The 17302-nt window shown below is 39.0% G+C and overlaps 1 protein-coding gene across 1 annotated transcript in view; it reads right to left on the reverse strand.

Annotated features, from left to right (window-relative positions):
- The window catches only part of TRPM6 (transient receptor potential cation channel subfamily M member 6), an 85646-nt gene that overhangs the window by 33502 nt on the left and 34842 nt on the right, over positions 1-17302 (reverse strand). The window contains exons 14-24 of the mRNA XM_067315243.1: positions 16744-16884; positions 14854-14991; positions 13504-13784; positions 12279-12507; positions 11538-11693; positions 8739-8873; positions 7582-7710; positions 5305-5556; positions 4197-4371; positions 2455-2569; positions 503-702 (exon numbers count right to left, since the gene is read on the reverse strand). Of these exons, the coding sequence (XP_067171344.1) occupies positions 503-702; positions 2455-2569; positions 4197-4371; positions 5305-5556; positions 7582-7710; positions 8739-8873; positions 11538-11693; positions 12279-12507; positions 13504-13784; positions 14854-14991; positions 16744-16884 (1951 nt within the window). The remainder of the gene's footprint in view (positions 1-502; positions 703-2454; positions 2570-4196; positions 4372-5304; positions 5557-7581; positions 7711-8738; positions 8874-11537; positions 11694-12278; positions 12508-13503; positions 13785-14853; positions 14992-16743; positions 16885-17302) is intronic.

Genomic DNA, 17302 nt, shown 5'->3' on the forward strand with positions numbered 1-17302 from the left:
ATGTACAAAAAATATGCATCTCCAGTGCAGCTTGTTTTCTTTAAAAATAACATTATTGTATCCTACAGAAAAAGTTGCTGCCATTTTAGTTCAGCTCAGAGTTGTGACATATTGATGCTACTCCACCAGGACAGTTCTGCAACATCATTTGGAGTTCATGGGCCAGTTTCATTGAAAATAAGATAATAACCGTGACTGAGCATGATGGTGCCACCAGGCAATGCTGTAAGTTAAAACTCAGAAACTGTTTAAGTTCTTCATTTCTTCAATAGCATGTCTTCACTGACACACAATATGTAGCAAAGAGAAAGCCAGAAACAAAACAAAACACTGCCCTAAATGAGCTCTTAGACAGGTGGGTTAAATTCAATTTTGAAAATAAAAACAACTCCCACCCTAGAGAATCTCTTTTTTTGGAGGAGCTCAGCTACAAAGTGACAGGAAGACGGCAAAATGCTCATCACCAGCTATTCCTGTTGGTTCCCAGCTTTGCTCTGCTTACTTAGCCCAACATCGCCTTCCTCTTGATCCAACTCATTTGGGGGCTGATGGTGGAAGATGCGGTTGATGAGGAGTCCAACATGGCTCAGGAGGATGAAAGGTGGAGGCAGCCATGGCTTCTCATGGTAGGTCATAATGTAGCGGTAACGATTGTACTTCCAGAGCTTGTTTGATATGGATTTCAAGTCAAAATAAACATTACTGAGAAGAGAGATAAAGGGGAAAGGGAGGTAAAACATTTCTGCGAGAAATCCTCCCAGTATAGCAGAAGATGCTTGTCTACAGATCTAATTTGACAAAGTCCCATCCCTCCAGTGAGGTAAATCAGCTTAGCAACCTTCATTTAACAAAGCAGCAGCACGTGCCTGCAGCTAGCGCAAAGAGGATGAGATCTTCAAAGCTGCCTAAAAGATCTGGAGATTCAATTTCCATTCAAATTAATGGGAACTGGGCAAAAAATATCCCTGAAGTGGCTTTGAAAATCTCAGCCAGAGTATTTGAACTTTAATATGTAGCCTATTTGGGAACTCAACGTTGCCTGCCAATCTGAACCGGATTAAATGGAGGAGTCAGGCTAAAGGAAGTGTATTAACAAAACAGTCCTGCTGCTCTTCAGTGCACTCTCCCTTGAACAAAATACCTGCTGCAAGAGGTAACTGCAAAGGCAACTCTTGTGCAGGGTACCTCTTGCAATGATACTACTAAATTTAACTCTGCTACAGCACCTAACATTTTCCCATACTACCATAGACCCCAGCTCAGGTAAGCACCTTTGTATTTTCTGGCACTTTAATTTCAATTGCAGTCCTACCTGAGTCCTTCATGCCCAACATATAATCACAAAAACATCAGCTCTGCTTCTGGGAGCAAAATTAAACATATTGCTAATACCCATTTTTGGTCCCACTTCTGGAAGAATCAAATCACTATGCAGAAAGTTTAACATGTCATTGTTGTTGAAGGTCTAAATCTAGAAATAATTCAAATTACAATTTTACAGTTATGTATTTTAAAAAAAAATTAATGCCTTGCCACAATTTCAGGAAAGGGATTTCTAATTAGAAATGGGAATAAAATGAGTTTTGATCGTTCAGTTTTCTTGAATATTAATCACTACATTTCTTCATTTGATTTTCTTTTTTTATATATATAATTTACAGCTGACTTTTCTTCCTCAGAAGTACTAGAACTCTAGGGAAAAAAAAAATTAAATGCTTGGATTAGATTGTTCTCTGCTAACATTTGTACACATTGCTCTTTAGCATCAACATATCCATTAGAAACTTAATCCACTGCAATGGAAGTGTTTTCAGGGAGTCCCTCTTAAAACTGAAAAGGTTAGGATTGCTACCAAATCGTCGATGAAACTCTCCTATTCTGGCAGCAGACGTTAAAAAGCAGAGATTTAAAAACACTGCAGTTAGTTTTCAGTTCTAGAACACATTAGATTGCACCAAACAACATGAATTTTCAAGTTACTTCCCAGAGAAAGAGCATTCCCCTAACAAAGTCATTACCCCCCTTCCCTCAAATGTCTCCTCCACTTATCTGCCAGTTTAAATATTATGCTTCTTTATGATGAACATTATGATGAACATTATGTAGGCTGTCAACACAAGAGAGATAAATTTTAGGAATGAAGAACAAATTATGTCAGAGCTGAATTAATCTTGGTTGTTTGCCAAGTGGAATTGTTCCCTTCCTTCATCACAGTTACATGCTCAGATTCTGTTTAAATGGTAAAACAGCTTAGTTGCCTCCTCATCCCCTTCCTCCCACCCTCCTACTTCAACCGTTTTTCTTTTATTCACCTGGACCCCTTGAAAGACGGGGTAACAACCCCTCATCAACATGCCCCTAGTGGAGCATTTCTGGTGGAAGCCTCTTGCAGAAGTTTTGGCAGAGCACCTATTAGTTGGCCTTGCTTTTGCAGCAATATACCATGGTACCTACTTAAAGAAAGCAATGAGCAAGTTGACCATGATGATGTACTGCACAAACAGGTACACGGCTTGGAGGAATGGTGTAAGGAAGGAGCCAGGAGGACAGTCTTGGTTGGATTCGCAGACTGAAAGTAAAGGACATGCAGACCACAGTTAGCAAGGACATCAGTAGAGCAATGGCATGGGCTCTGCACTTGCACCAGTAAGAAACAGGACAGCCCCAGTTACTGCCATGGAGTTAGGTTATTTAATTTCTTATTAAAGAGTCTACCTCCACTTACGGGAGATGATCTGAGGCTTCCTCACGACACTACTGTTCCACAGTTTCCACTGCAATACGGAAGCTCTAGATGCCATTTCTTAAATATCAGTTCTTACAAGAGTAACAGACTTTTTGTTAAGGGGAAAATGATGTAGCTGAAATATATGCCAAAAATGGCACACACTCAAGAAAATTGAAATACAAAGCATCAATTGTTAAAGCAAGTAACAAAGCTTTCACCAACTCCAGTGTGGAAACGACAAGGCCCCAGGACTGCTTCATCAAACCCGTAGTATGAATCCTATATAGCTTCAACTAGATCATAGTAACTCACGTGCAAATGGATATATGGCTATGAATATTTGTGAGAGGACGCAACGTTTCATAGAAACTAAGGGATCCCTCTTAATGTTTTTAAATTGACAAAATATTTTTTTAATGTTTGTAATGTTTTAATCAAATTTTGTATCTTTGAGGAAAGTTTTAAAATATATTTATAAAGCAGCAGCCCTAAATGCAGAAGAAATTCTGCAGCATTCAGGGCCATTAGAGAAATCATAGTTTTATTTGGAAAGTTTCAAATTTCTAAAGATTTAGCATTAATAAGTGATTAAATCGATTAAACTGTGAAACTTCAGAGCTCACTTTTACTAAAAGCATTCTGACTGAGAAAAATTTGTTTCATATTCAAGATATATAGTCATCATGTGACTGTTTCAGCAATAATAATGGATGCAACACACTTCATCATATAAATGAAGCAGACCTATGCTGAACTATTATCTTAAATATCTGAATCTGTTTGTTTACCTACTTTTCTGTTTTAGGGACTGTTTTACTTGCACCCATGACTTAGAAGCATCTGAGTGCCTTCCATCTGTAATGATGAAGTACCTCCTGGAGTGCCTGGCATTTCTCTTATTACAATAAAGTCAAAACCACAAAATCAAGATATAACATCTTTTTTACTTACATTGATTTGGTATATTTTTGCTATATGTAACTGGTTGATTTAAGAATGATGCCTGTTAATACAACTCTTATTATGGTGAAAATTCCTTTTCTTTCTTTTTTTTTTTTTCCCTCCTCCTCCCCTTTATTTTCTATGGCAACTTTGCAGTCTTTTCTCCAGGAGATCAGCACTTTGGATTGGCCTAATTGGAAATTCATTTCACTGCCAGATCCCCTGACCAAGAATAAGCCTAGTACTAGTCCCTATGTGCTTTGCTCTGACCTTTGTAATATATTTCATTTCAAAAGTTAAATTTGGAGGCTTTAAAGCTTAATATTCATTTTAAACAAAGAAACTAACATCCTCACCTTTATTCATATAGTATTAAACTAATTAAGGCCATATACGCATACTGGAATCAAAATCATTTGAGCAAGAATAGATCCAATATGTGGTCCAAGCTTTAAGAGCCCTAAGTGACCACATTTAAGCACATATTAAATTTAAGCCAGTGACCTGTCTGGTGAAAATTACCTACCATCTATTTCTCCAGCATAGACTTCACCAAATATCATCCAGTAGGGTTGAAACACAATATCTCGTGCCAGAGTCCAAGAAGGAGGCTCCTCTGGTGAAAGGATTGCCTTTCGTGACACTCCAAAACTCAACAGGACTATGGCCATCATGATCACAATATAGAACATGTTTGCTGTCTGCATGGAAAAGTTATGTTAATTATATGTAAAGGAGACAAACATATTAGGGAGGAGAATCAATCACAGCTTTTACAAATAGGAATAAAAAAACAGTATAAATAATCTAATCTGCTAGAGGAAAGAAAATATTCTATTTCTATCAACTGGATTATCCACATGTCCTCTAGAAGTTAAAATCATTCTGGACAAAAAGTCCACAAGTCCTACTCGCTTAAGACCCTCTTAAGATCTTAAGTAGGATTTGAATAATGCACAGACTTGTGTTGGTTCTCTTCTTCAGTCACACGTTCTTCCAAACAGAGAGCAAGCAATATCAGGGAAAATGATTTCACCTTCTGCCACTGGACCAGAATTACTATGCAAGACAGATTACAAAAGTACTAATAAGATAGTTCCCAATAACCAAGGGAAATTACAGAGGGTATCTACAGATGTCCCTCAAGACTAAGCAGCAGCTCAGCAGCAGTTCTGATACCAAAAAAAAAAAAAAAAAACTTTGATCTCAGAGAAATTTTGCCTGCTAAAAATGGGATATAATTATTTGAATCAAAATGTAAAATAATAATGAGACAGTTTCCAAGAGCTAGGGGAATTATCTATAGTAGTGAGCCCATCTGTCAGAGACAGAGACTTTTCTTCCTCCTATTATGAAGTTGGATCAGAAACCCAACTAAAATGCAACCCTTCTTTAAGGAACCAAGTGAAAATGGCCTTTGTGAATAAATTCAAGGTATGAATAAATTAGAGAGAACTGAAATCTGACTGTAAACTCACAAACAGAAAGAACAGCAGTAATGCAGGTAATATATTCATATGAGTTATTAGGTCACCTCTCATTTGGCCACCATTCTTTTCTAGATTTCTGACATTTACAGGTTCCTCAGTAGATACCTTAACTACGAAAATGTTTCTCCAAAGTGTAATACTCACCATTTTCCCAATCATTGTCAGGTATGGGCCAGCATGCTGATTCACAGCAAAAAGATCAAGGAGCCGCGCATACCAAAATATTATATCCAAGCAGTAAAGTAGCCGTCCTGCCGTTTGAACAGGCGGGTTGAACCAGCGCAAGCCAAAACCAATCATAAATAGAATGATAGCTATAGAATCAGTAAAATTCCAGTATTCATAAATCCACACCTTCACTTTTTGACTGAATTTTCCAGGCTCTGAGATAAATACCTGAGCAGAATGTGGAAAAAACAACAGAAGCTCCATTAAAATTACTGATACATTCTTTAAACTTTTCCTGTCTGAATAGTTTCATGATACTTGGGAATATACTCCTTTTTCTCTGCTTTTAACAGGTCTGCATATTACTACTGCAATCCACTGTCTACTGAGGTTTGTACTGAATCTTTAATGTCATATTGCTCAGACAGATAGGATAGCTCTTTCTAAGAAAAAATGAATTCTGATACTGAACCCACTCATTGAAAAGCACATTCCTCAGCAGAAAGGAGCAGGCAGTACAGAACTGCTATGCATATGTATTGTTATAAACTAATTAGTATTTTCTAGAGGAATGGTCATGACCTGCAATAGCCATTTCAAAAGCCCCTAAGTCATGGAAAATGCCAATCTAACCTTGCTGACAGGAAAATAATTAATGCATCTTACTTTAGACTGAAAATATAAAGCAAGATCCTTGCATTCTGCCAAGGTCATGCTAAAAAAAGGCATGCTGGCCACTAGCAAGGTAAAGAATGAAATGTTCACTCCTTGAACTCTTGAGGTGCCCCAAAGGGATTTTAAGCTTCACTGAACAAATGTGTGAAGTGGAATCTTTGGGAGGCCATAAATAAAACCTTTACACATTGCATGAGTGAGGCCAATTACGCAGTGCTATGTAAGATCACACCGATAAGTAGCAAGTGAAAGAGACATTTTGAAATGTTATGCCCTGATCCTGCAAGAATTTACGCACAGGAACACATTTGCACAAACAAGTGATCCTACTGAACTCAACTGGACTAACACACACAAGTAGCTGGTTGCAGGATCAGGGCCTAAAGCCTTTAACAATTACTTGATAAAATCTAGAGAAATATGGGCTCGCAGTCACATATATCAAGGCCCTCAGCAGTTAATTAGCTGCACGTGTAAGACACCGTGTCCTAGCAGTCTGAAACTAGTACACGGACAAAGAAATGCATGTAGAAGACATCAACTTCTAGGTATCTAGTAAGGGTTAATGATAGAAAGAAGACGCTGATGCACCATCAACAGGGTGCAATAGCACAACAGTGATCTCCAAAGTACTTGCTATTGAATATCCAATTTTCTTCTCAGTTAGGCAGTCCCTGGGTATATTTTTTCAACTTTATCTCATGCAGCCACAGAACTTCTATGCTCATCCAAAACTTCAATCTATTCCCAAAATTTCTGCTGCCCCTTAAAATCCTTCACCTCTCTTTAACTGACTTCACACTCTCCTGAGTGATCTATTTTAACAGCATCCTTCACTCAGAACTGACTTTTTTCAGTGTTTTATTCTCCTAAAAGTACAGCATTGCAAAAATCACATAAAAAATACCTCACAATACTGTTGATTATTATGTGCCAATTCCACACTGAAGATGTATTGGATCAGATAAAATAATTCGGGAAATACATAGCTGCCTGTGTCCCTAACCTCAGCTTTGGAGTGCAAGGTGTGTTCAGAAGCTCAGATTTAATCAACTGCAGTTAATGTGATTAATTTTGACTGATCACTGTCATTTTTTCCTGCCCAGCTAATACAGCATTAAAATTTGATGGAGTTTTTCTAATTTTGTTGCTAGGGGTCAGCTGGACTTGATGGAGACCCTTAGAATATTTTGTATATAACATCTGTTAATTGACGACAATGTCGACAGTTAAAGTAAATATCTAAAGACAAATTCCTTATTTCTTGTAAGTTTAATGGTCTATGCCAAAAATTTAAGAAATTGTTGCCAACACCAAGGCTCCAAATCTCAATTCATCACCATGACTTTCAAGCAACCTGCACATCACCACTGGCTTTAAGAGATTAAGGACAAACTTTAAAACCTTTTTCGAAAGCCCCAGTAGTTGTCTTCAAGTAAAAGACTTCTGAAGCATAAATGTTGTATGTATTTCTTTCCCATTCCATGCAAAGTTCTCTACAAGAAGAATGTAGGCTATAGTATTCTTTAGTTTATAATATACCCTCTAAAGATGAAGAGTAGAAACGTAAAAGCTTACCTCCCTGACTTTTTCGATGGCAGTGCTGAAAATATAAACAATAACAAGCCACTCTTGCACACTGGGTCTCGGTTCCATCTTCACCAACACGGTGTATGTGAAGAGCATTAGAAAAGCCATGTACGCCATCTACAAAACACACACTACATGTTCCAGAGGCACAAACAGCTGTAAGAAAAAACCAACAGATTTCTACAAACATATGAACAAGTATTTCCCCTGGGAAAATGCACTCAAATTACTGGGACATTGTCAAATTTTTGAGTCCAAAATCCTTCCTCAAGCTCTCCAAAGCCTTTTTTTTTTTTTTTTAAATGGGGAATACCCTTAAACATGATTTGAAAACTGGCACTTTAGTGCTGAAAGAACCAAAGCAGAAGATGAACTATTGTCCCAAGCAGTGTGCAGTGCATGTCCACCTGGGCCCTAATCCCACAGTGTCCAGAGCTGAGACAGCATATTATATCTGCATGCCATTACTTGGATGTAAAGGCAGTACTAAGCTTTCATCCTAATCTTCTATAGGAGCAAGTAACCATTCCCAAAATTAAATGTAATGCTGCTAGCTTATCAGTGCCTGCCAAAACACAGAAGGAATAATATCAGGTGGAAAAAATATATTTTAGAATATACTATAAACAAACTTGAGATAATAAACTAAGGAAATATAAAGCTGTTGACCATAAACTGTTATTCCTTTAAAAGGTTATGTACATTACAATCTTAAAGACCACAAATTCTACTGATACAGGGTTAGTTACAAAAATTGATTTGATAAATGCATATTTCTCTGTAGCAAACTATATCCTGTATCAAAATTCACTCCTTCAGAAACAGTTTCTAAAGAAAGGGACATGAATATGTGTGAAATTTTATGTATTTAAGGTCAGATTCAAGTTTATCTCTACAGATGCAATTAACTACCAAAAAAAACTGTGCTGGGATTTTCTTTTAGTCCCTTATAATCAGATTTTTTTATTGCAGCTGCACAATTTTAGCTGAAAAAACTAATTGTGAGGGAAAAATTCAAATGCCTTCCCATTCCCCACCACCAAGTGTCTGTAAATTAGCATTAGACATAGTGAATGTGGTATCTAGTGATATTTAAAGGACTGGAAGTGGACTTTGGCAATGTGAGTTCTAGCACAATGACCAACCGTGTGAAACCAGAACTTGACAATTGGTGCATTGTAGAATTCATAGATTTTTCTAGTTCCAGGAAGGCTTCCTTGTCCACCGTCCACTTGGCTTTCATCAGACTTCTGAGGTGCCTTCTCCACATCATAATCCTTCTTAAGAGAAAACGGCATTTTAAAGTAAGAAACCATGGTGTATGATTGCAAAAATTGTGCCATGTTAGCAGGAAGACAGGCACAGATGTTTAAGCTTTGTTCTAAAGATAGAAACATCCTGATTTTGTCTTGTTGCAACCACCTCATTTGCAATAATTAACACACAACCTGTTCTGATATAATCATTAGAGTTTGCTCTTGCAATTGAAGGCACTGGACTGGGTATCAGCAGACCTGAGCCCATTCTTATTTCTGACACACATTTCTATAAGCTTTTCAGCAAGTCACTTATTCCCTCTCTGTCTCACCTCTCTGATCTGTAAAATAAGGATAAAAATTCCCAATGTGACAGAAGAGCCATGGCTAGAAACCCACAGAAAATGCCATGGCAGTGAAATTATAAACACGGAATCCAATTACTATTTTTGATGTACACCTGATTAGAACATGATGAAATAAGTACTCTCTTACAAAGACCCGCATTAAAAAAAATACAGATAACTTCATTATTATCTCCCACAAAAAGAAAGAAAGAAAGAAGAAAGAAAGAAAGAAAACGAACACACTTGATTCTACATCCAGAGCTTGACACTTATCCGAGTACCCTACTGAAGGTATAAATATCTGAGGTGCTGCCGAAGCCTAAGAAAAGCTGCAGATCCACAGCCGTGGGCAGCCAAGAATACCAGGTGCTACTGAAAGGGGTTTTGAGAGATGGAGGGGCAGAGGCCTAGGAATTATAAACAGCTAATAGCTGGGCAGGGCTGAGGGAACCAAGCTACCTGGTTGAGTTTTGTTTCAGGGCTGGTCAACTGCCTAGGCTAGTAGCAATGCTAAAATCTCCTGCTAGTAGACATCCGCAGTATAGCATTTTTCTTGTAACATGGAGGCTTATTCATAATATACCACATTTCCCTGGGTAACTGGGGGAAAACTGCAATTTATGCATCACCTTAGACTCAGAAATGTGTTAAAGAGAGAGAATTTGATACACAAAATCACCCTGATGTCTTAACACTGGATTCTCTAAGGTGAAGGGGAGAGTTTGTCCTCTGAGCAAGTGCAATTTCCAGCCACAGTAGGTCAGTGGAATTTGACTGTGAAAAAAAAAAAAATCTACGTGGCACACATACAGTGTTGAAATTTTCTATACTTTTTCTACTGCACTTCATATCAGAGTATTTAAGAAGTGGTAGCCTTATTTTTGAAATACCACTCTACATTAGATAAAATATGAAGCTAAGCTTATTGCTGGCTCAGAAAGGAAGCAGCCCTGTCTGAGGCAGGTCACACAAACACACACGTTGCTTTGTTGCCTTCTACCAGGCTGCAGGGGGTCCCTGCTGCAAATAATTATAATTGGCCTTTCCTCTGTATCATAGCTGTTACCTAACACCATAGAGAGCCTTTTTGAACTGACTGTATTAGACAGGCACTGCAGGAGGTAAGTGCTTCAAGCATTTTTCTGCATCAGAGAGAGAAAACACAGGCATGGCATTGACAGGTCGGCCGTGCTGCTGGGAATGTCCTCGAGAACTACCCACTCGCTTTATTTTACGCAAACTGAAAGTTAATGGAGAAGGTCCCAAGCAATCCACAACGCTTATCGGCTGTAGGCAGAGCAAATAAGATTGCCTGATGCACCTCGCTGACAATCCTGTTTTCGTTTGGTTAGGGCTTCACCCACATTTACCCATTTGGATGGAAATTCTCTGTGTCTGCTGTCTGCCTCAGATCAAAAACTTTCAGAAAATGTCAGTGCAGAAAACAGGACAGACATGTAACTCTGCTTAGCAGAAATCTGGAGGAATTCAGATCTTAAAAAGGCAAGATTTCAACTATGTTGGTGATTATCCACAGTCAGGTTTAAGAAGGACTTTTGTGCAACTACAGGTCCCAGCAGAGTGTTTCAGGTCTCAGTTCAGGTGATTAAACCAAAAGCAGAGTCCCTCTCCCATGCTTTAAGTGATGTCTTTATTAGGCTTAAGAAAAGCAGAAGTAGAGATTTCCTTCTTTTGAAGAAGGAGGGCAGGAGCTGGACCTCTGGAAGGGCTGTGATATAATTTGGGACAAGATATCTCAAGGAAAGATTGAGAATGAAGGATGGCAATTGAGAGGGGGTGAGGGGTTGAGTACCAAGACACGGAGTGGAGGCTGCTGGCCAAGCAGAATGGGAAGAAAAACTGAGGTGGAGAGGCATGTGATGCCACTCTCACTCTTAGATATCCTCAATTCTGGTGTTTCCCTATTTTGGAGTGCTTGACTGTGCAAACTGAATTGAGTTTTATGGATGCTATCTTGTATATGATATGAAACCATTGTCAGATTATGCAGAATATAAGATTACATGTGTATTTATCTGCATCTTCAACAGACCTTGTGCCCTGTAATACCTGCATAACCACAGTTAATTATAATCTTATTACATTCCTGTATGGTTGGGAAAGATCTCAGTATTACAAATAGGAAGAGACACCCAGGACAGATGAAGTGACTTGTCCAAGTTCATACAAGAAGTCTGCATCTGAACCAGGGATTGAACCCACAATTCTTGAGATGCAGGCCCCGTCATTTCCAGCTGATCACCCCTCCTCTCCCTTCAGAAACATACTACGGTAAAGGGACAGACAGTGAGACACAAATGACTAGTCACTGCAGACTAACCAGAAACAAGGCATCTTTAGTGTTGGGTGGGCTCTCATCCCCATGGTACCATGTGAACTGGTGGAAGTCTTGAGACTGAGGCACATGAGACATTTCTGCTTTGCTTTTGAACTCCAGCATCAAGATGGTGGGAGGCAGAAGAATACTTATAATGACCTAAAGGGGAAACATAAGACTTAGCAAAATATTCGGCATTGACAGCATAGACCTGGGGCCAAAGCCAGCTGTGCACAGTGCCAGCGCAAACCCAGAGCAAAAATCCAGACTTTGGAGGGAGCTGCTGAGGCAGGAAACCCCATATCACATTCCTACAGCCTCTGAAGAAGTGTGTTATTCTTGACTGTTTTGTGGCTTTTGAGAGAGTTAGTTGTATCTGTGGATACTGCAGATACCGGCCTCCAGGTCAACAGGGCATTCCTCCCACCAGCAGGTCTGCTGGAGGAGCAGGTACTGCGGGGCAGCGGGCATGAGTGGGGAGGGTGCCAATGGAGTGGAAACAGCTAAAGAAAACTCAGGAGATGCATTCTCCTAATGTAACCTCCCAGCTATTTTCTCAAAAAAAGTAAAACAGCAGCAGGAAACATCCTCCCTCCCCCCCTTTTCTTCTCTTCCCCAGACGTGCATCAGTTCCAATCCATGCCAGAGCATGTCTGTCTGAAGTTGCAGTAAATCAGTTCATAACCAAGGAGACATCTATAAAGCATCTAAACATTCAAGAAAAGCTAAAGCAAGGGATGTTACCTTAAACCAGGAGTTCTTCCGCATCTTCAGGCGTCCCATCCACATATCAGTCAGCAGCATCTGCGTGCAGGTATGAGATACAAAAGGCCGCAGTCCCACAGACACCGCCAGCTTTAAGCAAGTTGAGTTGCTCCAGTTTTTTAGCTCATAGGTCAGCAACTTCATGGCCATCTGCTCATTTTGTTTGAATGCTTTCTCCAGCACATCTAAGGCAAGCTGCCCAAATTCCCTAGAGAAGCAAAGAATTACTATTCAATATAAAAGGGATCAATCAAAACTCAAAATTATTGGTGCAAAGAGGTTGTTTTGAAAGCTCTGTTCAGCTAACAACTGCAGTAAGTATGCCTTCTGCCATTTTTCCCGTTGCTTTATCAGTATACCCAGAGAAAAATAATTTAGGGAATATCTAAATATTTATTCCTAATCACAAGATTTAGTGTGATCCTGGTTTCTGTTTTTGTGATCGGTTTGTTTGTTTTCCTAACCTCTTTCTGTGATCAAAATGGAACCTATAAAGGTCGGTGTATTTCCTTCAACAACAGACATGCCATCACTGTGGACAGCACTGCATGTAGTTGCAAGAGCAACTCTCTTTTACACTGGCTCTTACACATCTCTTCAGGAGAGACTCCTCAGTGAAGATATGCCTTCCTTTAAAAGGATCTTTTTAGCTGTGTGCAAAACAAGACAGCACATCTTATTGTACTCTGAATCTGAGGCATTATGATTACAAAAGCATACAATAGATCACTAACAAGAAAAATTAGCAGAAAAGACTAAAATGAAATTACAAACTTGAAAAAAAACCTTCTTGGTCTATTTCATTTTTTATTCACTCAGATATTTTAGCATATTTTTTTCTTTAGGTCTTATGCAGAGCAGGATTCAAGTTTGTTCATTACCATTTGCAACATGTTTGAAAAGTCCAACACAGACGTGTCATATGGCTTTTTAACATGTTAAACTGGTAAGCAAAGCTGTAAGAGAAATTTCAGTATCCCATTTGACCTTTTAACTAACAGTTTTCCTTTAAATCTCAGCCAGACTGTGCACTAGTATACAGCCCTGTGATACACTATGAATGGTGGGCAGCTGAAAGTATTTCTTTTACACTCCATAGTCTGTGGCACCACTAATCTGACAAGCTCTTAGTGGATCAGAAAAATGTCAAATCATTCTAAGCACTGCAGATCTTTATTAACTGAAGTGAAGGGAAAACTCATACTCTGAGTACTTCTTAAGCTCCTCTGAAGTGTCGTCCACCATGTTGCTCTGTTTAGCTTCGTGTGCCATTGCCCGGTAGAGTTTGCAAGCCACAACAGCCTTGACCATGGCTTCCTCTCCATGCTGCCAGAAGAACATTGCCATCTTCTGCCTTTTCATTAATACTGCCCAAACCAAGAGGTCGTTATAGGGGTAAATAAAGCCAGATGACTCATAGTCTTCTGCAAAATTTATAAACTCTTTTGACTTCTTCTTAGACTTATGGAAAGCAGTGGGTCTTTCCTATAAATTTGTTTAAAGGATAGAAAATCTGAATGAATTGCTGAGGTCCAGATTCATGTAATTAAAATTTCATGCAGATTTGAATTACCAGCAGCAAACAGTTCGATCATTATGTAAGTCCTAAACCACAGCGAGGATCACATTCAGATCATGAGTGGTAGGAAGTTGCTTGCATCAGCGGAGGAAAAACACCCCTTTCTCAGTAATCTGTACCCTTGCCATTTACAGCCTGCACTGTTAGGTAGTCTCCCACCCTCTTGATAGCAGGGTATTAATCTTTTATTATTTTCTTGTAGTTGCATCATGACAGGAGAGAAAAGCAATCAGTAGATTGAAATATGCAACAGACTTGTAATAGTTAACGGTGATTTTTAATATGTCTGCCACATTTGTAGTATAAACCTGATATACATTCATGTCTATTTCCCCATTAAAGGGGAAATAAAGGCAAAGCAAAAGTCTTATTGGTTTAAGTGAAGTACATCTCAGGTTTTCTCAGTGCTATAATAGGTTCAGTTTGGCTCACACTAATTCCAATAAAGTCAATTAAATCAATCTAATTTTATGTTTTGTCTGGCACATGAGAGGATGTGGGGATCTTTGATTTTTAACAGTATATTTTTTTAACAAAATATTTTGTCATCCTTTTACAGATAACAGAACTGTATCTCTTCTTAAAAGGCTTACTGTAGCTACTTTAATAAGCAGTCATGAGAAAACATAGCGAAAGTTAGAGAATTCCTATTATTGCTTCCAAATAAGAAGAGTTTTTACCCATACTGTACGCTCAGAAATTTTATGTTACACATTCAGTGAATGAAAAACCTTATCAACAAGTAAATAGAAGTTTAAAAGTATCTTGGGAAGAATCAGAGCTTGAATTCAACACTAAAATTGCAAGATCTGTACTTCTTGAACAGTGCACAGTAAAACACCTTTTCCACAGGAATTAAATTGAATTATGATAAATAACAAGCCTGAATAGCATATATCTAAAATAAATCTCTCAGCAAACTGATTAGCAGCATAATATGTCCAAAGCTAAGACTAGAATAAACAATTACATTACCTTGCATTTGTAAGGCTGTGCAGTTCTGAAGAACTGAGAATGCAAAGTATTTTCAGCAGATCCCATTCTGCTACCCATCTGATTACTCTGATGAAGGGAATGATGAGACAGGCTCTGAGAAAAACTGGAAAGCACTCTCTAGATCCAAAGGTACACCACAAAACACAAACAGAGAAATGCAGATTAGGGATGAAGTTTGCCTGTATTTATCTCTGATTTCAACGGTGCCTGTGAAAACTGATGTTATTCAAAGGTTAGTGAGATAGCTATCATTGTAACTATGGCTGGAGCTTCTGCTATCATGGAAACAATGGCCTATATCCCATCTAAAATTAAAAAATATTTTTTTTAATCTCTAAAAGACAAAATATTGATTCCCCCAATAGCATCTACCAATTAAAACAACAAAAGGGCTTCCATAACCAAAATTAAATCACCCAACCTGGAATGTTTTCTGAGTGCTTACTCTTACAAAAAGAGCCATAAGCGCTTTAAGAAATGGAAGTTCTCTGCATCTTTTGCTTACCATTTCTTCTGAACGGTAGCATGTCTAGCATCCCTGAGCATTTTGTTCAATATTGTCTCAGAAGGAAGAACGTTACTGCCTGAATCATTAACACTCATCTCTGCAGCTCCTAGTTACGAGACAATGGGGTTTCACTCATCCCTGCACAGGTTGTGCTTCATGAAGCCACAGTGAAGAGTGTTACAGCAGCTCAAATATCACTTTTTAGGCATTATAAGTCAGCGACACATAGGAAGCTCTATCACAGTGTTTCTATTCACTCCAAGTCATAGTTTTTATTTTTTCTTCTCATTTCTTCTAATCACCCTCAGATTTTTCAGCCAGCCATGAAAGCAGGACACAGGGATGAGGGTATTTTTTGTTTTACATATGGAAGTACTGTAATTAAAGTCCAGTTCTACTCTGAAAACTGGTGAGAGAAAATGGAATGTTCCTCTGCAGTGAATCTGCTCCTTCTGTGACATTAGAATTAATAATTGGCTAATTAATTGAGAAATTCAAGCTGTTTTCAAGTTACTGGTTTTAGAAAATCAATACGGGAAACAAGGAAGCTAGTATGTTTGCAGGCTGTTGCTCTGAGGCAGTTTCATTGACAGTTACTTGTTTGCAGAGGTGATACTAATAATATGCACATACCACACAAGGCTGTGCCATAGGGTGAACCACCTTCAGCATCCAGAAGGTGCAAAACAGCATGTACGGACAAGTGCAATTCCCCGCCTGCACAGAGACACTGCGTCTGGAGTGCAGTCTGGCATAATCGGCAGGAGACCTTCCAGGCGATGACCAGCACTTTAAGGAAATAGTGCTGCCAGGCAAACATGGTTCATGAGCCCAGGCTATTGCTGAACTGCTTCTAAAAGGTAAGATATTTGCTCAGAACATGGGGCAGGGATCTCCAGTGTCTCTTCACTGTGCCATGCAGACATCCTCTAATAGGCTAGTTCAAAGTCTACTGAACTCAATGACTTTTCTGTGACTTGGTTCAAGAGCAGAAACAGCGTTCACAAAAGTGGAAATGGTGGTTGGCACAGACTTGAAGATCTTTACTGATGAATTCCAGAGAAAGAATGCAACCTGGCTATCAGACACAAAGGGCAGTCTGTTGAACTAATAGTTAAATTAACAGCCATCAGTAGTTTTCTGGAGGGGAGTAGTTTGGGGGAGATTTGTCTGTTTTATTGGCAAATTTATCACAGTTGACTAAGATAACCACAAAACAGACCGGAATGGAATACCAATACTGCACGGAATACATTTAACCAACACTTTTCAGTCAAACCACAATGATAACCTGAGCTATTTTTAGATGCCGCATTTTGGCTTTCCTTGGTGACCAGCAGTGGCCATTTTGTAGATGTTACCTTGTGTTTTCTGTAGAGATTGTTGTACAGGATTCTGAAATGTTTCCTTGTGTAGCTGCTCCGATAAGCTCCACCAAGGAGGTACTCTATCACCAGCCCAATATCAATCAACGATATCTTGTAATCCAACGGAAGGGTACTCTGAAACACCAAATGTCACAGGATTTTGCAATGCTATTTTATGCAACATCCAACCACGTCAGTGCTGTGTGGCAGTGCTGTTCAAATGTTCACAAGACATTTCACACAGTGAAAGAAGACACGGCAACATGCTCTAGGTGACCCTGCTTGAGCAGGTGGTTTGGACTAGATGATCTCTAAAGGTCCCTTCCAACCTCAACCATTCTGTGATTCTGTGAAGTCCAGCTGCATTCAACAGTGAGGGCGATGATCTATCAATAAAATCACCAACAGCTAGGCAGATTGAAGAGAGTCTTGTTTCTCTGAAAACAAGAGAAAACTGGCATGATATGACTTGCTCATTAAGCCAGTTCGTTACCTAATCATAAATGAAGGAGAAATGAAACATACGTTTTATAATTCCTGGAGACTGGTGGTC

The sequence above is a fragment of the Apteryx mantelli genome, chromosome Z (genome assembly GCF_036417845.1).
Source record: "Apteryx mantelli isolate bAptMan1 chromosome Z, bAptMan1.hap1, whole genome shotgun sequence".
In the NCBI taxonomy this organism is placed as follows: Eukaryota; Metazoa; Chordata; class Aves; order Apterygiformes; family Apterygidae; genus Apteryx; species Apteryx mantelli.